Source organism: Myotis brandtii, unplaced genomic scaffold, assembly GCF_000412655.1.
Source record: "Myotis brandtii unplaced genomic scaffold, ASM41265v1 scaffold165, whole genome shotgun sequence".
NCBI classification, from domain to species: Eukaryota; Metazoa; Chordata; class Mammalia; order Chiroptera; family Vespertilionidae; genus Myotis; species Myotis brandtii.
In genome coordinates, this window is record NW_005356042.1 from 4,445,009 (window position 1) to 4,462,465 (window position 17,457).

At 60.8% G+C, this 17,457-nt stretch overlaps 1 protein-coding gene across 1 annotated transcript; it reads right to left on the minus strand.

Annotated features, from left to right (window-relative positions):
• Positions 1–3,572: 3,572 nt before the first annotated feature.
• On the minus strand, positions 3,573–16,572 carry ZNF469 (zinc finger protein 469). The gene has a single exon (XM_014536661.1). The coding sequence runs from the start codon at positions 16,570–16,572 to the stop codon at positions 4,921–4,923; it is 11,652 nt and encodes a 3,883-aa protein (XP_014392147.1). The 3' UTR covers positions 3,573–4,920.
• Between the last annotated feature and the right edge of the window lie 885 nt (positions 16,573–17,457).

Genomic DNA, 17,457 nt, shown 5'->3' on the forward strand with positions numbered 1-17,457 from the left:
CCTCCCCCCTCTCCCCTCTCCTGTCCTGTTCCCTCCTCTCCTCTGCTCCCACCCCTTGGCTCTGCTTCCTTCCTTTCTCCCTTGTCCCTTCCTCATTTCTTCCCACCTACAAACATGTACCGAGCTCCTACTCTAGTCACTAAAGGTAAAACCATGAACACACACAAGAGTCTAGCAGCAGGAGGCCAAGAGCCACAATTGAGGACTGGGCCCTGGGGCACACCAAAAGGTTGAACATGCTATATAGCAGGGTGGGGGTCTGCAGGGGCACTGGGGGTGCAGTTGCCACCTTAAACAGGAGAGGCTACAGATAGGAGGTGTCATTTGAGTACAGACCTGAAGGAAGAGCCAGGTGCATGCTGGGGGGAGTGGAGGGCAGAGGAGTGAGACCCACCAGTCTAGCCACAACACTTAAACCTAAGAGAGAGTCTCCAAGGGTTTTTGGTAATTGTGCCAATTTAATGAGCGGGTAAACTGAGGTGCGGATGGTGATGAGCCTAAGGTCTGCTGTCTCCCAGCCTAGAGCCTGGCCTGTGGCTGAACACACCTGTCTCCCTCCTAGGCCCCAGGCATGGTTCTGGGGGTCTCTTGGCAGGGCAGGCAAAGGTGCAGTTTGTTTAGGTCCAGCTAAACCTTGGCCCTTGGGAGGCCCAGTCCTGTCTCCTCTCTGCCTGGGGGCTCTGGGGAGGAGGCCTGTGGCCTTGAGCTGCAGCCTACAAGGCCATACCAGCCAGTCAGTGAGGTAGACAGTGTCCTGTGGGAAAGAGGCCATGGCCTTGGGCGCCCAGGCCCAGAGTGGGTGGAAAAGAGAGATGGCCCCGAGGGGCTCAGTGTGGCTGCTTGGGGCCACCATTCCCACAGCAGCAGGACCTCGGGCCTTGCGGTCAGGCTTCTGCAAGAATTGTGCGGCCCACCCACTGGACCGGCATAGAAACGGGAGTCATGTGGTCTCAGGGCAGGATTTTCAGACCCCACGTGCAGCACATTCATGGGTGACATAGGAAGGACAAATGAGTCTCCAAGTCCTATCCCCTCATCGGGGGCTCTTCAAGGAGTCCTGACAATGGCCACACCGGAGTGCCAAGGATTCGCCCCTTCCCTGGTGGATGTCTGCTTCTCTGAGGCCAGCCCTGTGGGATCCTTCCCACTGGATTCTTCCCACTGTGTGCACATGGTCATCTATACACTTTCCCAGGACACTGGACTCTCTATGGCCTTTGGGCCCCAGAAGCTGAGGTAAGCCCTGTAAGTAACATTCTGTAGTCAGTTCTCCGGGCGGATGTGCCTCGCAAAGCTCCCCCTTTATGGTGTCTGGGGGGATGGAGGCTGGCCTGCCACTCCACCACCAGCTGCTCTCCCTCTGGCTGCCTTGACCACCCACGTCCAGGCAACCCCTGCTCTTTCTCTCTCCCAGCCTCTCCCCTCCACCTGCACCTCATCACTTGCTCACAAGCACCATCTTCTCTCCTGCTTGTCTCTGAGCTGGTGGGGTAGAGAGGTTATTGGGGTCAGGCTTTGGGACCTATTGGAGGATGCAGTTGAACAATGTAGACATTCATGTTACTTTCTACTAGCACCCCCTGCCTACCCCTGCCTGCCTCAGGGCAGCCCCTGGAGGAACCCTGCAGACTTCCTAGATGGTGAACCAGGGCAGAAGCAGCAGCACTGCCTGAGGACATTCAGGGGTGAGGGGGGGTGGGGGTCGCTATGCCGTTTTCTCAGCTACAGGATGGCCAGGCACTTCTTCAGGTCCTCAGGGAGCAGTGGCCCTGCTCCTGCCCAAACCCTCGCCCATCCTCATCCAGCCCACTCCATGGCTCAAACAGCCACTTTGGGATGCCTGCCTGGGGGCCTCTCAAGGGCCAGGTCCTCCTAGACGTACCCACCATCACTCATGTCTCAGTGTGTCTGGGCAAGTCCCATGTTTGCTGGTGTGTGGGGCTGCATGCCATGCCGGCTTGTGTAAGGCTGTGGAGGGGTGCACACATATGTGCAGTAAGCTTGGGTTTCTGAACCTGTTGGTCAGGTGGAAGGGGGTTGGGGCTACGGTGTGCGTCTGTGGTGTTTGCATGTGAAAGCGGTGGGTGACTCTAGGCCTAGAGTCCAGCTGCCAGTGGCCTAGGTGCCCAGCCTAGCTGGACAAATGCTGCCACCTGCTGGTCAGTTGTGCATGTGCACGCTGGGGGGCTCTGGCTGCAGGAGGGGGTTACCGCCACAGGAGCCAGGTGCCTTGTTCACACCAGTCCCTGAGCAGACTGGAGCCATGATGGGTTCCCAAATATTGTGGGAGCCAGCACCCCAAGGGCATGTGACATCACAGAGTGCTCACCCACCCCAGAGCATCTGATTGAAATTTGGGCAGAGCCTGGAATGTCCACCATGTTCCCAGTGATACAGATGCTGCTGGCCCCAGGCCTTGCCAGAGGTATGGTGGGCTAAATCGGGGCACCCAGGAATGTGAGCACCCAGTCTTGCAAACCCGCTGGCTCTCATGGGTCTCCATGCCGAGTCCCCAGACAGCCTTTCTCAAACGTGGCTCAAACTCACACACCCCAACACCACCTGTCTCCGTTGTGCAGCAGTCAGGGCTCTTCCCATCCCTGATCGCCCATCCTATGAGTGGCCCTGCCACAGAGACCCCTTAAAGAGACCAAAACCCCTACTCCTGACAGGATCTGTTTGGAAACCTCTGAGAGTGGGAGCTGCCTCTGGCCCATTTCCCGGTGCAGAACAGGTGCATAAACGGGAGGCGGATGGCCAGGCCCCTCACTGACTCCCTCATGGCTGCCCACCTGGGGCTGGGGGCACACCAATGGGAGTGGCTAAGACTTAGGGAGAGGACCTGGGAAGGGCATTCCTGGTGGAGGGAATTGCACAGTCAAGGGCCTGGTGGGATGAAGGTGAGCCGGGCAGGCAGGGGAGTGTCGCTGGGGCAGGGGTCTGTGGGCCTGGACAGAAGTGATGAGGCCCCAGTTACCATTTCACAGGTGGGATCCCTCTTCCTGTGGAGAGGGCTTGGTGAGGCTCTTCTCCTCTACCCAGCACGTGTTATTGGGGACCTGCTCTGAGCGATACCCCTCATGCTGGGCCCAGGTGTTTGTCAAGGGCAGGACCAGATGGGTGCCTGACTCTAGACAGCTTCGCTTGCCCTCCAGGCACATGTCCCAGGCACTGGAGTCTTTGAGGGGGTCTTCAGGTCTGGGTGAGCCCCGTGGGTCTGAGCCTGCGATGGGGAGGGTCTCCTGGTTTTACCCCTCATGCTGCCTCTGCTGCCTTCCCGTGTCCCCTAAACTGAGCGGAGTTAATGATTTTCTGTCTTTCCTGCTCTGAAAGCTTCAGAAACAAAGTGAGGCTGCCCTATGGCATTATCTGCACGTGTTACCAATCCTGGAGGGGCTGGTGGGACCGCTCTGCTGCTTGGGGGAGGCTCTACAGGGCCAGGTAGCCCTGGTTTCAGGACAAAAGTGGCAGCCGAAGCTGACACTCCATGAGTCAGGTTCTGGGCCCAGGTGGGTAGGCAGGGTGGGGCTGGTTGGAGGACGGATGCCACACAGCAGAGGCTTTCTGTGAAAATAGTGGGAATATATTTGACAGGATGAGTTTGCTGTGATTCGCATAGCATAGCCTCAGAGTTCCCCATGTTTTATTTATCAGCACTAGAGAGGCATTCTGAGGGGCACACAACACCTTCTAGAAAGGAGATTTGGGCCTGGTTTGGTCTCTTTCAAAATGCCAAAATAAAAACTTTTGACATGCACATTGTACCCAAGGTAAAAATGAAAAAACAGAAGGAAACAAACTGGACCTCAGACACCAAGAACAGAAGGAAGTCTCTCCCACACTCCTACTCCCTTCGAAGACACGATTCTGTAAAAAGGACGTGCATACCGAGCCCTGGGTCACATCAGTGCATGAGATGCCAGCAGCGCCACACCCGGCCCTGAGTGTCCCAGCCAGCTTCTCTGACTGCAACCCTGGGGCTGGAGCCTGCTGACCGGGGAGCCAGTGAAAGACTTCTTGGGGCGGCTGGTGCCTGTGGGCCTTCCATGCAGCCCCCTTCTCACCTCTCCAGCCTGTCTCCCCTCCCAACCCACCCAGGTAAAACAAATCAAGGAAGCCTGTATTCACATTACAACATGAAAATAGCACCAGAAACTTCAGAGCTAAATTGCTGATACTTGCCAGCCGAGAGCTCTGTGTAGGAGGAAAGCTCTAGAAAGGCAACCACAGAGGCTGGGGTGTGTGGGGGATGGGCAGGAAGAACTGGTGAGAGCTGGCTGTTGAGCAGCTTCCTCCCAGTCCACATGGGAACCTGGGCCTCAGGGGTCAAGGTGCACTGGAAACCAGCGCTTCTGTCTGTGGTGTGGATAGTGGCCATCACGACCATGTGCTCGGGGGGCCAGGCAGCTCACAGGTCGCTAGGTGGAGAGGCCCCCATTTGATTTGTAAGGCCACTTTGGAATTGCAGCAACAGCAGCAAGACCAAGAGGGGTCCTGCTGTGATCCGACCGTGGTTGCCTCAACTTACTTCCCTAATAGGTGACACGGAGGGGAGGACCCTGTCCAAACCTTCAAAGGAGGGGGCACAAGGGATGCGTAAGGTGTGAGCTGCTCTTCAAGTTCTTGGTACTGAGAAAACAGCTGCGTGGTCTCAAAGAGCCTGCTGCTGGCCAGCCCCTCACCCTCACCTTCTAGGTGGAAGGGTATTGCTGTCCATCAACCCCAGGCCCTACTCCAAGCATTGGAGTCTCAGCTCTAACACTGGAGTCTGAGCACTTGCATGGTAAGTCAGGTGGATTAAGATGTGGCCACCAATCAAACTATCTCTGAGTATTGAAGCTTGCCAGTGTAGACAGGAGCCCCTTATTCACTGGGTTCATCCCCCAGCCCTTCTCCCATGCACTCTCTCACTCCTGTAAGTTACTCAGAGGAGTCCTTTTTAAGAGGGATCTTGAAGCTGGTTAGTCTCTGTCCGAAGAGCTGGCTGAGGAGGTCGTTCTGGGATTCAGCAGTCCAGCAGGCTCGGGGATTGGCATGTTCAGCACCGCGGACAGCTCTGCCCCTCTTGGGGGTCCTGTGCAGGGGTCTCGCCTGCGGAAAGGCTTTGCCTAGTCCATCTCTGCTGCGTCTGAAGTCCCGGTGTGTGTGGCTGGGCTCCCCCCTCTGCTGCTCTGAGGGCTGAGGCAGTGTAATGCTGCTCTGGCTACCGGGCCTGGTCTTGGCAGGGAGCACACGGCTGGGAGTAGCCTGCTTCCGGGGAGCCCGGCGGGGTTTGTCAGGGACTGAAGGGGCCCTTCCCAAGCTCCCCACACTTTCACTCTTGCTTGGCCCCAGGGCCCGGCCCTTTCTCTTCTTCTCTTTGCCCTCCCTATCCTCCCTGGGGACCAGGCTCCCTTGGGGCCCCTGGTCACCAGCTTCCCTTGGGGCCTTGGAGTAGCCCTTGGCTGGGGCTCGAGTGGGGGGCTTGTCTGGGGCAGGGCTCTGGGCTGGGCAGTTGGGCTTGGAGGGGGTAGTGGCTGTTTCGCTCTGGAGCTGCCCACTGGCTGGCTGAGGCTGGCTGCCACCTGCTGTCTTGGTGCTGTGCTGTGGGCCTCCATTGCCCTGGGAGCTGGGGCCTGGCTTGGCTTTGAGGGCAGTGGGCTTCTGCTTGTCCTCAGTGCCACGGGCTGGCTCTCCAGGCTTTGGGCTGGCCACGGCCTTCTTCGATTGCACCGGGAACTTGGGTGCTTTGCCGGGGATAGACAGAGTTGGCCTGTCCTTTGATGAACTCTGACAGCCCCCATGCTTGGTGGCACTCCCCTTATGGGAGGGGACTCCCTTGTCCCCCTCAGACACCATGTGGCATGTGGACACCTGCTTCTCCTTCCGGAGCATGGAGGGGGCTTCTGGGTGATGGTCAGAGGCACATTTGCCAGGGGCACTCGGCGTCCTGCCTTTCCCTGAGAATAGGCTCTCTGAGGCTTGGCCTCTGGCCCCTGGCTGGGGTAGAAATCCCTCCAGAGGGAGAGCCTGCTCGAGAAGAGGCCCAGGGCTTCCTGGGGAATCCCCATCTGGGGGGCTCTCCAGGGCTTGGTCTGGCTTGTGGCCATCTTTGCCATCAGCTGAGGCTGCTGGGAAAGGAGACAGAGATGGGAGAATGAACTCTTGGGAGTCAGAGGGCAGATTGTTGCCCCTGGCCAGGTGGCCCTCAAGATCCATGGGCCTCTCTGGAGTCCTGGGCTGACCCTGGGTGCCTCCAGGAGCCGCCCCTAGGCAGGGCTGGAGCAGGGCTGGCATGGATGCCTCGCTCAGAGTGGGGCTGCTGCCCAGAGACAGAGACCTGTCCACGACGGGCCCAGGGGCGCTGCTGGGCGTGGCCACTCTGCGCCGTTTACTAGGTAGTGAGCCCTCCCGGGCCTGTGTCTTCTGCCCAGAGGCGCCTGGCCTCCGCACCCCGCGGAATGTGAAGGGCTGCTGCCCCCTCCTCAGGTGTTTGTCCATGTGTCGGTCAAACTGCTCCTTCTTGGCGAACGTGTAGTTGCAAGAGCTGCAGATGAAGGACCTCTTGCTGATGTGGGTGACATTGGCACAGAGCTCACAGTCATACAGTGGGGTGTGTTGCAGCTCCAGCTCCTCCCTCACCCCGTGCTCCCTGGCGAGGTGCGCACGCAGCTCGCAGGGCTCAGGGTAGACCCTAGGGCACTGGGGGCACAGGAAGACACGCTGCGGGCTGTGCACCGCAAGGTGGCGCTGCAGCTTGAAAGGCTTGGGGAACCGCTTGCCGCAGTGGTGGCAGTCTCGGGAGGGGTCCTTGCAGTCCTGATGCACTGAGACGGTGTGGGGTAGGGGCTCTCGGTTGGGGCAGGGGGCAGGGGACAGGCTGGGGCATGTCTTGGTGGAGCCAGGGAGAGTGGCAGAACTGCTGGGCAGAGCTGGGTTTGCACAGGTTGATGGACTGCTTTTGGCTAAGGTGCTGTCTGGCATCAAAGTGCCATCCTGGTTTGAGTTTTTGGTACGAGCCTTGGGTTTTGGCTTCTCTCTCTCTACAGGGCCCCCATTTGCCTGGCCAACTGAGCACTTGCCCCTGTGGGGTTTAGAAGCCTGCCCCATCATGCTGCTTAGGAAGTGTGTGACAGTGCTGTCCCCCTCCCAGCATCCAGATGGGTCTCCCAGGGACCTCCTTGCCGGCCCCTTTCGGGCAAATCGTAGGGCATGTTCACGCAGGTGCTCGTTGTACATCCAGACATCGGCCACCTCCCGCAGGCACATGCCGCAGGCCCACAGCCCCGCCCGGCCCTGAACATGCTTCTCCTGCAGGTGCTCCCTCAGCAGCTCTCGAGAGCCAAACCTGCGCTCCACACACATGTAGCAGGTGGGGGGCGGTGAGGGGCTGTGGGCCAGCTTATGGAGGTCCAGCTCTCCCAGGCCATGAAAACGCTGGAAGCACACCCTGCACTTGTAGGGTGTCCTCTTGGCCCTGGCATTCCGGTCTCTGACTGGGGCCCTTTTGGCCTTGGCCACCTCCTCTGGCCTTTTGCTCCGTGACCCCTGGGAGTTCACTGTGGCCTTGAAGTCTAAGAAGCTCATGTTGGAGAGAGCCACAGGGTCTTCACAGGGTCCCAGAAAGCATATATCTTGCATCTCAAATCTGGTGCTGAGCCTCTCAAGAGCCACGGCATTCCCCGGGAGCCCGCAGTTGTAGTGTTCTTGCTCCAGGTTGGGGGGCTCAGGGCTCATGTCCTCAGGAGAAGAGGCGGTCTCATCAGCGGGGGCCTGCAGCTCCAGGCCTCGCCAAGCCGCTGGGACCATGTGCAGCTCAGGGATGCTCTCTGACGGGTGGTCCTTGGCACTGCAGGAGGGTTCCTGCTCGGCACAGTCCACCTCTGGGTCAGGCCCCAGGGCCCATAGGCTGGGTCCTGGGGCCCAGGGGTCAATACCAGGCATCTTGCTGCTGAGGAAGCCCTCCAGGAGGAAGGACTCAGGCAGGCCCATGGCCTCGTCACTCCATGGGTCCTCGAGGGACAGGCAGAGGGAGCCTGAGTCACTGAGATCTGTGGGCATGTGGGCAGAGGGCAGAGTTTCACTGCCCTGGAACTCCCAGGGCTCTGGCAATGGTGGAGGCTTTGGCTTTTTACAGCGCTTCCCATAGACTCGGGGGTTCTTCTTCCGAGTTAAGTGGTTGCCCAGAGGGAAGAGCTGGGAAAAGGAGGCTTCGTCATCAAACAAGCTCAGAGGGTCCCTGACACTTTCATGCTCCTGGACCCTGTCTTCTGGATTGTACAGGGGGCCCTGGAGGCAACTGCTGATGGTGTCACCTGCTTTAGAACCACAAGTCTCTGGGGGGCTTGAGGGTCCCCAGGGGGGCTTGTGCCCTTCCCAGACACCTTGCCCTGACCCACTCTCGGCTGCACTGCTGTGCCCTGCAGGTGTACCCCCAGCTGCCCTTGACAGTTCTCTGCAGACACCCGATGTCCTGGTCTCTCTGGGTCCCCAGGACTCCCTTGCCAAGGCTGCCTTCGGCTCCCTTGTCTCTTCTGCAGGAGGCACCCCCTCCATTCTCCCTGGAGGTGCCACCCACTTCCCAGGTGACTTCTGTGTGGACGTCTCCTCCAGTTCTGTGGCCAGGAGGAGAGGCAGCTGTGTGACCTCCGTCTCCTGCTCTGCCTCCTGTGCGAGGCAGTGGCTCAGAGGGGGTGGGTAATTGACAGTTGCAGTTGATGGATTCCAGTGACTTCTATCTGAAATCACATCAGGAGAGACTGGAGGACCGCTCTCCTCCTGGAACCTTCTCGCTCTTGGCTTTCTCGATTTCTTATTTGATTTCCCCTCTGACTCGTGGGGGATGCCCATGGGCGCTCTACCCCGCCTCTTGCCTCCTCTTCTCTCTGCCTGTTTGGGACAGGGGTCGTCCCTCTGCAGCAAGTCCCATTTCCTGGGCTCTGCAGGCCTTGAGCCCACTTCTTGCTTGACCAGGCCTGGGGGGTGTGGTTCCTGGCTGGGGGGACTGACTGGTGTTCTCACAATGCTGACCCCCTGCCTGAGCCCCTTGGACATCTTGGGACTTGGGGCATCCTCAGGAGCCCTGGAGGACTGGAGCGGAGGTGACCCAGCAGTGTGGCTGGGGCTGCTCAGCCTGTGCCTCGGTTTCTCCTTCCCGGGTGCCCTGCGGCTTTTCTTCCCAGGGGGGCGGCTCATCTGGGCTGCAGGCTCCCCAGATTGGGGAGCAGCCAGGGCTGGGGGGCTTGGCTGGGAGGTGACCCCCTGTAGCCTGTGCTTCCTGGCTCTGTGGCGGCTTAGGCCTGGTCGGGATCGGAAGGTGGCTGAGCAGACCTCGCAGGTCACAGGCCGCCCTCTGGGGTCTCGGTTCTTCCAGCAGCTGCTCTCAGTAGACATGGGGCTGTTTTTAAAGCCACAAGGCTTCTGTTTGGGGTCCTGGGGACCTAGAGGGTCCCCCTGGGGCACCTGCTGGGGGACATTTCTGAGGCTCTGCGGGGAGTTGGGCCTGGAGTTGCTGGCTGTGCTGCTCAGAGACGTGGCTCTGTCCTGCTGGAGCTCTTCACAAGGGCAGGTGACTGTCGCGTCTCTGGTGCCAGCTGCTGAGGCCTTTGAAATGCCAGGGTGCCCAGCCTCAGGTATCTTAAGGTCCTCCTCGCCCTGGGTGCTGGCTCCGGCCTCACCTTCCCGGCAGGCACGAGGCTCTGGCCCTGCTGTCGTCTGGGAGGAAGCGTCAGCAGGCACAGTGGTGATGCTCTGGCCTTCCCTGTGTCCTGGGTGTTCTGAGGAGGGGCCCTCGGGCGTCCTGTCTGGGCTGCTGTGGGGCAGTGCTCCCCTGCAGTGGGGGTCTGGCCACTCAGCCCTGGGGCCTCTAACTGCTCCCATGCCATCTGTGGCAGGAATGCTGGGTAGGGCTGCTGCCTGGACAGTCACTCTTGGGGACATGGCCCTCGATGGGGGAGAAGGGACATCATAGGCAGGAGATCCCCTCAGCCTCTCTTTTCTAGAACCCTCTAGGGATCTTGGCATGTAGCCTTCAGGGTGGTCCCCCACATGGGTGGAAATGAAGGCATTGATGAGACCGGGCTGGCCCGTGAAAGTGTCTTCCAATGGGCTCCGTTCCCCTAGGAGAGAGTGGCAAACCAGGCTCTCCTTGAGGCCACAAGAGCTTGTCCTCAAAGATGAGGAGGTCGCCAGGGACCCTCCAGCCCTAGCATCTGTGGGAGCTGGGGTGCAGTCAGCCCTTTTTAGAGCTGTACAGGCAGAGGAATAGGCTGGCGGGTGCTTCATGCTGGTAGGGTCCCCGAGGGATGGCGACACTGGGAGCAGCCCCCTCAGCTCACCTGAAGGCACTGTGGGAGGGTCTTCCTGGAGCAGGTGCTCAAGGCTGCAGGGAACAGGGGTGGCAGCAGAAATGGGCAAGGGGGCACAGCTGGCCAGGTCTCTCATGGGGAGCTCTGCGCTCTCCCCAGTGAGTAGCAGGTGTTTCTTAAGGCCTGGACTGGCCGCCTCTGGAGTCCAGTCCTCAGGCCCATTTTGATCATGGGTTGCTGTGAAGGCCGGGACTAAAGATTCCACATCAGAGGAGGAGGGGCTGGGAGTGGACTGTGTCTCATTTTGAAGGTCCAAGTTCGGTCTGCTTCCCCGGACCTGCCCCCCTAGCTGGTCTGCAGCCCCAGTGGGGCTGGCCAGTGTAGTTTCAGGATCAGCATCAACTGTGGTGATGTTGTCTGGGCTCCCCAGGCTCCCCCAGTTATCTGGTTGCAGCTGTCTGGCTTCACCTGGGCCTTTGAGCTTCTCAGCCTGGCTGGGTGAGCCCAGATGGCCACCTGCTTCTGGCCTCAGCTGACATCCGGCCATTTCAGAGATAGCTGTCATCTGCACACCGCCATCTGAACCCTTACCAGGGCCATGGGCCACATTCCCACATTCTATGATGTCCCCTTCCACATCTGAGGGGTTGCTCTGTTGAGAGCTCTGGGTGTTGGCAAGCTGAGGCCCCTGTAAGCTCTGGTCATCATCTTCATTCTCAGCTGCTCCAGCCACCAGGAGCTGGAGTTGACATAGGGGGCTTTCGGCTGGGTCCTGGGGCCTCCTGCCAGGACTGATGTTGGGCATGCAGCCAGGACTTGGGGAGGCCCCTGCTGGTACAACCTTCTTGTTACCCTCAGAGCCAGGGCTCCCTGCTGCAGGGTGGAGGGGACCTGTTTCTTCTGCCCCGTCTGCACTGCTTAGAGAATGTCCCTTGAGGGCCTCACTGTGACTGGTACCAGAAGGTGGACTGGCACCCAGATGCAGAACTGCAGCACCCTGAAATGCCAAGTCAGGTGCCAGATGGGCAACAGGACTGCTGAGCCCCTCCAGCTCAGGGGCATCTTGGCCGGGCCCCTGCACCTTGCAGGATCCCCCTCTTTGAGTGCAGGGAAGGAGCAGCAGGACGTCTTCGTTGTGATGGATTCCGGTGGCCTTGTTATTTTTAAGAAACAAAGGCTCATGGTTTGGGCTGCACTTCACTAACTTCCCTCTGTCCGAGGGGGGTTTGAGTGGCTCTCCGGGGTCTGGGAGACAGGCTTCTGGGCAGCCCCTGCAGCCCTCTTCCGCCTCAGGGAGCCCTCTCCTGGAGACTCTGGTGTTCTGCACTGGCTGGAAACTGAGGCTAGCCCCAGCGGGGCTGAAAGGAGTCCCAGCAACCTGGTCTTTGTGGGAGGCAGGGGGAGGGGCTGCTTCTCCCAGGTGAAATGAGGGCCACGCCTCCTGGGGGCTCCCTAGGGTCCCCTCTGTGGTGGCCACGGCTGTTTCTGCCCCTTCCTGGTGTGGACTCAGTTCCCCAAGATCAGTGAGGTCAGCTGTGGAGAATGAGTCCTTTTGGGGTGAAGCCGCCTGATGGGTGGGCAGCGGGGTGCCTGTGCCCGAGCGCATTCTGCCCGTGTGCTGAGCTCCACGCAGCTCTCCCGGGGCCTCCTGCACACCTTTACTTTGCAGCTGACTTTCTAATTCGGTAACCAATCGTTTGATCTCTAGTTCATCCTCAGGCAGGTTGCTCATAAAAGTGATGCTACATTCGCTAACCTTGCACGGCAAAGGCGGAGGGGTGGCGGCTGTTGTCCTTTCACGAGGACACTTCTTACTGAACACCTTTGCCCCTGAGAGGTCAGGAGAATGGTCCAGATGGCTGGAGAGCACTGGGGAAACTTCCTCCAGCAGAGACCAGCCCTTCTCAGGCAGAAATGAGGGGTAGGGTGGGTCCAGGCGGGGTTTCCTTGGGGGTGGATCAATGCATGTAGGTGGTGACTGTGCGTCCCCGTTTCCGGACAGGCTGCTGTAGATCGGTGAGTCGAACTCGTCCATGGGCAGCCCCGAGAGGAGGGGCGTGGACTCCAAGGTCAGCAGTGATTCGGCTTTGCCTGGGTCCGTGTCCACTGAGTAGGGTGGATTCCTGGGGGGTTTTGGCTTGAGGGAGCTGGGGTCCACACCCTCCTGGCACAGGTGCCTGCTACTGGCTGCAGGAGTGTCTGGAGCCAAGGGCTTGGAGTACAAGTCTTTGGGGAAACAGCCAGCCAGATCTTTGGGTCCAAGGAGCAAATTTCTGGGGGGGCTGCTGTAGGGCTGGGGCTCCATTTTGGCAGCTGGAACCAGGGAGTCTCTGTTAAAAAGAGCAGAGTCACACCCAAGATCAGGGGTCTTTAAAAACAGGGTGCTGGGCTCGGGGTCGGCAGCAGTGGTGTCAGTGATGGGGACCAGCAATTCTCCTGGCAGGCAGGCAGGGGGGTCCTCTTTGTCATGAGAGATGGGGGGTTCTGTGCACAGGGGGACACCCAGCAGACTGCCTGCACCTGGCAGTGCTGAGCTCCTGTGGGGCACCGTGGTGTCCTCCCTGCCTGGCTGTGGTTGCTCAGGGGCTGGGGGACAGAGACTTCCTTCCACACAGGTGGACGGAGGAGGGTCCGAAACATCTCTGAGAAGCTTTGTGGTGTCAGGAGGAACATCTTCTTGAGGGAAGTCCAGTGATGGATGGTTTTCTTCTGGGGTCTTGGTGCTGGTGGGAATCTGCAGGAGACACTTGGGGTCTCTCTCCTTAGGGCTGTCTACGGTCTCAGGGCTTTGCAGTGGGCCCTGGCCCTCAGGGCTCTCACTGGGGCCTGGGCAAGGCCTGCCTGGCTTTGTGGTTTCCGGCCTCACGACCTTCCTGGATTTCTGCTGCTTTCGCTCTTCTCTAGGACCCAGGGCTAAGTCCATTTCCTTCCTCTTCTCACCTCGGCGCCACCGCCGGCTGCCGTGTCGAGGCCGGCCTCTGAGGCGGGAGCCCCGTGGCTGCAAGTTGTCCTCTTCCTCGGACTCTGAAGCATAGTCATATTCCTGGAGCCTGCCCTCCAGGGTGCTGGGTGCGGGCCTCTCGGTCGCCAGGGAGAAGCAATTGCCCTGGCCTTGCTGCGCCTGCTGCTTGTGCAGCTGATTCTTCTGCTGCACAATCTTGTGGATGAGCTCCTTGCTCCAGGTGCCACCCCAGGCCTTCCTCCTCCTGGAATCCTTCCGCAGGGACAGTCGGAGGCGCTTAGAGCTCCTCGTCTCCACCGGGAGGAGCCTTCCACAGGGATCTGTGTGGCTCTTGAGGGCTTGGGTCCTGAGGTCCCGGGGGCGGTGTGGGGCTGGCTCAGCCCTTTTGCCCTTCCTCCTGGGCCTCAGACAGGAGGCTCTGGTGCCCCTGCCCGACCTCTTGGCAGTGCTGGCTGTGTCCAGTTCTCCCTGGGAAAACTTAAACTGCTTCCCTCTCCTCTGCTGGCTGGCCAGGCTGGTCCTATTTGCCTCTGCAGGCACTGGGCCCAGGGATCGAGTTTTGGGCCGGCTGCAGGCTGTGTAGCCCCCGTCCCCAGGGCGGGGGGCCTGGGGCTCCATGGTTGGGAGCGGGGGATGGGATTTGTTCTCTGGCATGGCCCCACCCACCCTGGTCTTGGGGGGCAGCCCGGCACTGGTACCTCTGGGGCCAGAAGGTTCTTCATCAGCGAAGACGTCGATGAAACTGCTGTCGATCTCGGGGTTGTCTGACTGATATTCCAGGCCGTTGAGTGCCTCGGTGATGAGGCTGTCCAGCTTGGCATCATCCTCCAGGTCCAGGTCCGCAGCAGAGAGTGGGAAAGGGGCAGTGGTCAGGTTGGGCAAGAAAGTTGTCCTCAGGGGGTCATCTTTGCCATCCACCCGGAGGTCTCCCCCTAGCAGGAAGGGGACCGTCCTAGTGTGGCTGAGAAGGCTTGGGTTCCCAGGGTCCGGTGCTTTGGGGGCAGCCAGCACAGAGGGGGCAGCTGAAGGCCTGGGGATCTCTGAGGGCTGCTGGTGGCTGTCCTTGGTCCTGGCCAGGAGCAGGCTGCAAAACTGCCGGTGCTCCAGGAAGGTGGCCAGGCTGCTGTAGTTTCGGTCGCACTGCTTGCAAGTGAGCAGCACATCCAGCTGGTCCAGGCTGGCGCTGCTGAGGGGGAAGTGATGAGCAGAGTAGGGGGGCGGCTCTGGGGGGAAGCCCTCCAGCCCCCCACTGCCCACCTCAGAGACCGCACTGGGGAATGGGACCTCCTCCAGGCATTTGAAGGTACCCTCAGCCCCCAGCACCTCTGTGGGGAAAGGGAAGGTCTTGACTGGCTCTGGCTGGTAGTGGATGGGGAGGGCATGTGAGGGGTCAGGGGATGGGAAGGGGCTGCTGTTCTCCTGGGGGTGGTTGGGGGGGTGGAAGAAGGAAGAGGGCCCTAGTGGGCCGGGGAGCTGGCTCTCCTCCGAGCTGGGGTTGGCTGGGCTGCTGGACAGCGGTGATAGTGATGAGCAGGTGCTGCTGCCGGCTGTGTTGGTGGCGGGTGAGGGCAGTGGGGACTCACTGGGAGAGGCTCCCACAAGCCTGGGTGGGGGCAGGCTGGGGGTCCCTTGGGGTGAGACCTGGGACTGGGCCACCCCAAAGAACAGGGGCTGGGCTCCAGGGTCCTGCAGCCCATTGTAGGTGAACAGCCCTGGGGAGCTGCTGCTGTGCTGGCCGGGGCTGTTTCTCAGCACCAGCTTCTCCCCAGGTCCAGGTGTCTTGCTGGCAGCACCCAGGGCTACCTGGCGGCCCCCCTGCCACTCAGGGGTCCCTGGGGGAAAAGGCAGCCGGTTCAGCATCTCCACTTGATGGGGGCTGGGCCTGGTGGCGGGGAGCACCCGGGGCCAGGGCAGCGGGGGGCTCTGGGGGAGTCCAAGTCGCTGGCCAGAGCTGGGCTGGCCTTCAAAGAACACACTCCTGGTGGTGGCTGGGGGGCCCAGGGGAGGCGTGGGGTAAGGGGCTCTGGTAGGATCCCACAGCTGGGGCAGCCTGGTGGGCGGAGGCCCAGGGTTGGCCAGCTCTGTGTCCAGAGAACTAGGACTGGTGCCCACCCCACTGGCTCCTGGGCTTCCATAAGCCTGCCCTGGAAAGTGTCTCTGGGGCAAAGAGTTTGGGGGTCCCCTGGGGCTCCCCAGTCCATTGTGGGCTGAAGGCGGTCTCTCAGGGAGGGCTGTGGTCAGGCTCTTGTGCAAACTGTCTGGGAAGGTGACCGTGCTCTCTGAGAAGGGGCTGGGGACCGGGCGAGCAGCACCAGTTGTGGGGAGAGCACGGCCGAGGTCACTGGTGGGGTCAAGGTGCCCCGGCTGGCTGGAGAAGCAGGACGGGGGTGGGGGAGCAGGCTGTGTGGGCAGGGGGTAGGCCACGCCTGTGCCCACTGCCTCCTTCTGCCATTCTCCCCGAGGCTGGTGGAAGGCAAACACCAGGGCCCTCTCAGAGTACTCAGGCCCTGCCGTGTCCTCGGGGAAGGGCTTTGGGCCAGCCCCAGGCAGTGCTGGGAAGGGGATCTGGAAGGAGGCCACCCTGGGGCTGCCAGCTTTGGGAAAGGGCTCCGGTTCTGTGGGAAGGACCCTGAAACTAGCACCTGGGAAGTTGTTTTCAGCAGCGGGAAGCCAGGCATCGGCCCCACTGGCCTGGAATTCTGAGTAGGAGGCTGGCCTGCAGGGACTGGCGTCACTGCTCTGGGGGGCCCTAAGGGGCGGGGGCCCTGGGGTGGCACTCGGTGAGGTATAATTGGTGGAGGTAAAGCTGGAGGGTGTCTCCTGGAAGCACCTATGGAAGCTGAGCTCTTCTGGGGCAGGAGGGGCCTCTGCTTCTGGGGGCCGGGGGCCCTCACGCCGTGGGCCCTCAGGGGTCTCATCCAGGGCGGGCCTGGCCCTTGAGCCCGAAATGCTCAGAGTGCAGAGCTGCTGGGGGCTGTTGTCTGCCCTGCCTGTGTGCCCTGTGGGAGCCTGTGTGTGGCTCCTCCCTAGTGGGGCCCGGGGGCTACCACCCTTCCTGGGGGGGCTGCTTAGGGGCTGGGTTCTCTGGAGGGTGGCCTTGGGCTCCACCTCCCTAGCCTGCCCAGGCTGGGTATCAGGGGGCTCCATGGCCTGGGTCCCGCTGCCCGGCTCCCTCATGGCCTTGGTGGTCCTGCTGGCCAGGGCACTGTCCTCGCCGGGGGGCTGGGGAGCTGTGCCACTGGCCATGCCACCGCTTGTCTGGCAGGATTGCAGGCCTCTGGTCATGGTTGGGGGCGGTGCTCCACGGGGCTGCTCTCCAGGCATGGCCCCTCCGTCTGGTTGCTAGGAGGATGTGGTGGTCCGCGGGGGTCCGTGGGGAGAGGGCTGGGTGGCCATCCTTGCCCCTTGGGGGTCCCTGGAGAAACCTGCTCTCATGGTCCTGGGTGGAGCCTGAAAGGAAAAGACAGAAGTGAGGAGGGAGCTGTGGAGGCTCCCTGGCTCCCACGGAAGCTGTGACAGGGCTGGGAGCAGAAGCAGCTGGCACCAAAGCCCCCACCTTTAGAGGAAGGGGCTCAGCTCCAATGCCACTTTGAGAGACAAGAGGAGAAAAGCTTTCCTGCCAGACTGAGCAAGGGCTTGAGGGTGGGGGGAGAAGGAGTGGGGAAAAAAGGGGAGTGCTCAGAAGACCCCTGGCCACCTCAGAGCAGTCCTATGTGGCTCTGGCCAGCCTGTGAGTGAAAGGCCCTAGACCTATGGAGGCCCCATGGCAGGGATAAAGAGCACCTGGTGGCCATCTGTGTGACCTGAGCTACAGCCCAGGTGGGGTCAGGGGACAACCCAGGCGGGACAGAGGGGACACCTCCACCTGCTGAGAGGAGGGGCCTCACATCAGAAGCAGAGTTGGGAAATAAGGGGTGAAGCTATGCACACCTGAGTCTGGCCTGAGGCTCACACCTGGGCCTGTGATGGTCTTACAGCTGTTGCACACAGGATAGCCTCAAGCCACTCGCCCTGGGGACCCACTGGTCAGCCCCTTGGGTGGGGTCTGCATCTGTATTTCTAGGCAGCGCCAGGCACTGCTGGTGCTTCCTCCCTGTGTGTGGAGACCTCCCCAGGGATCATAGCCTGACTTGGGGCACAAGCATCCCTGTCTCTCCTGGGTGGGGATGGTTCCAGTACTGTCCCTCTTCCCCCCTGGCCAGCCCCGCG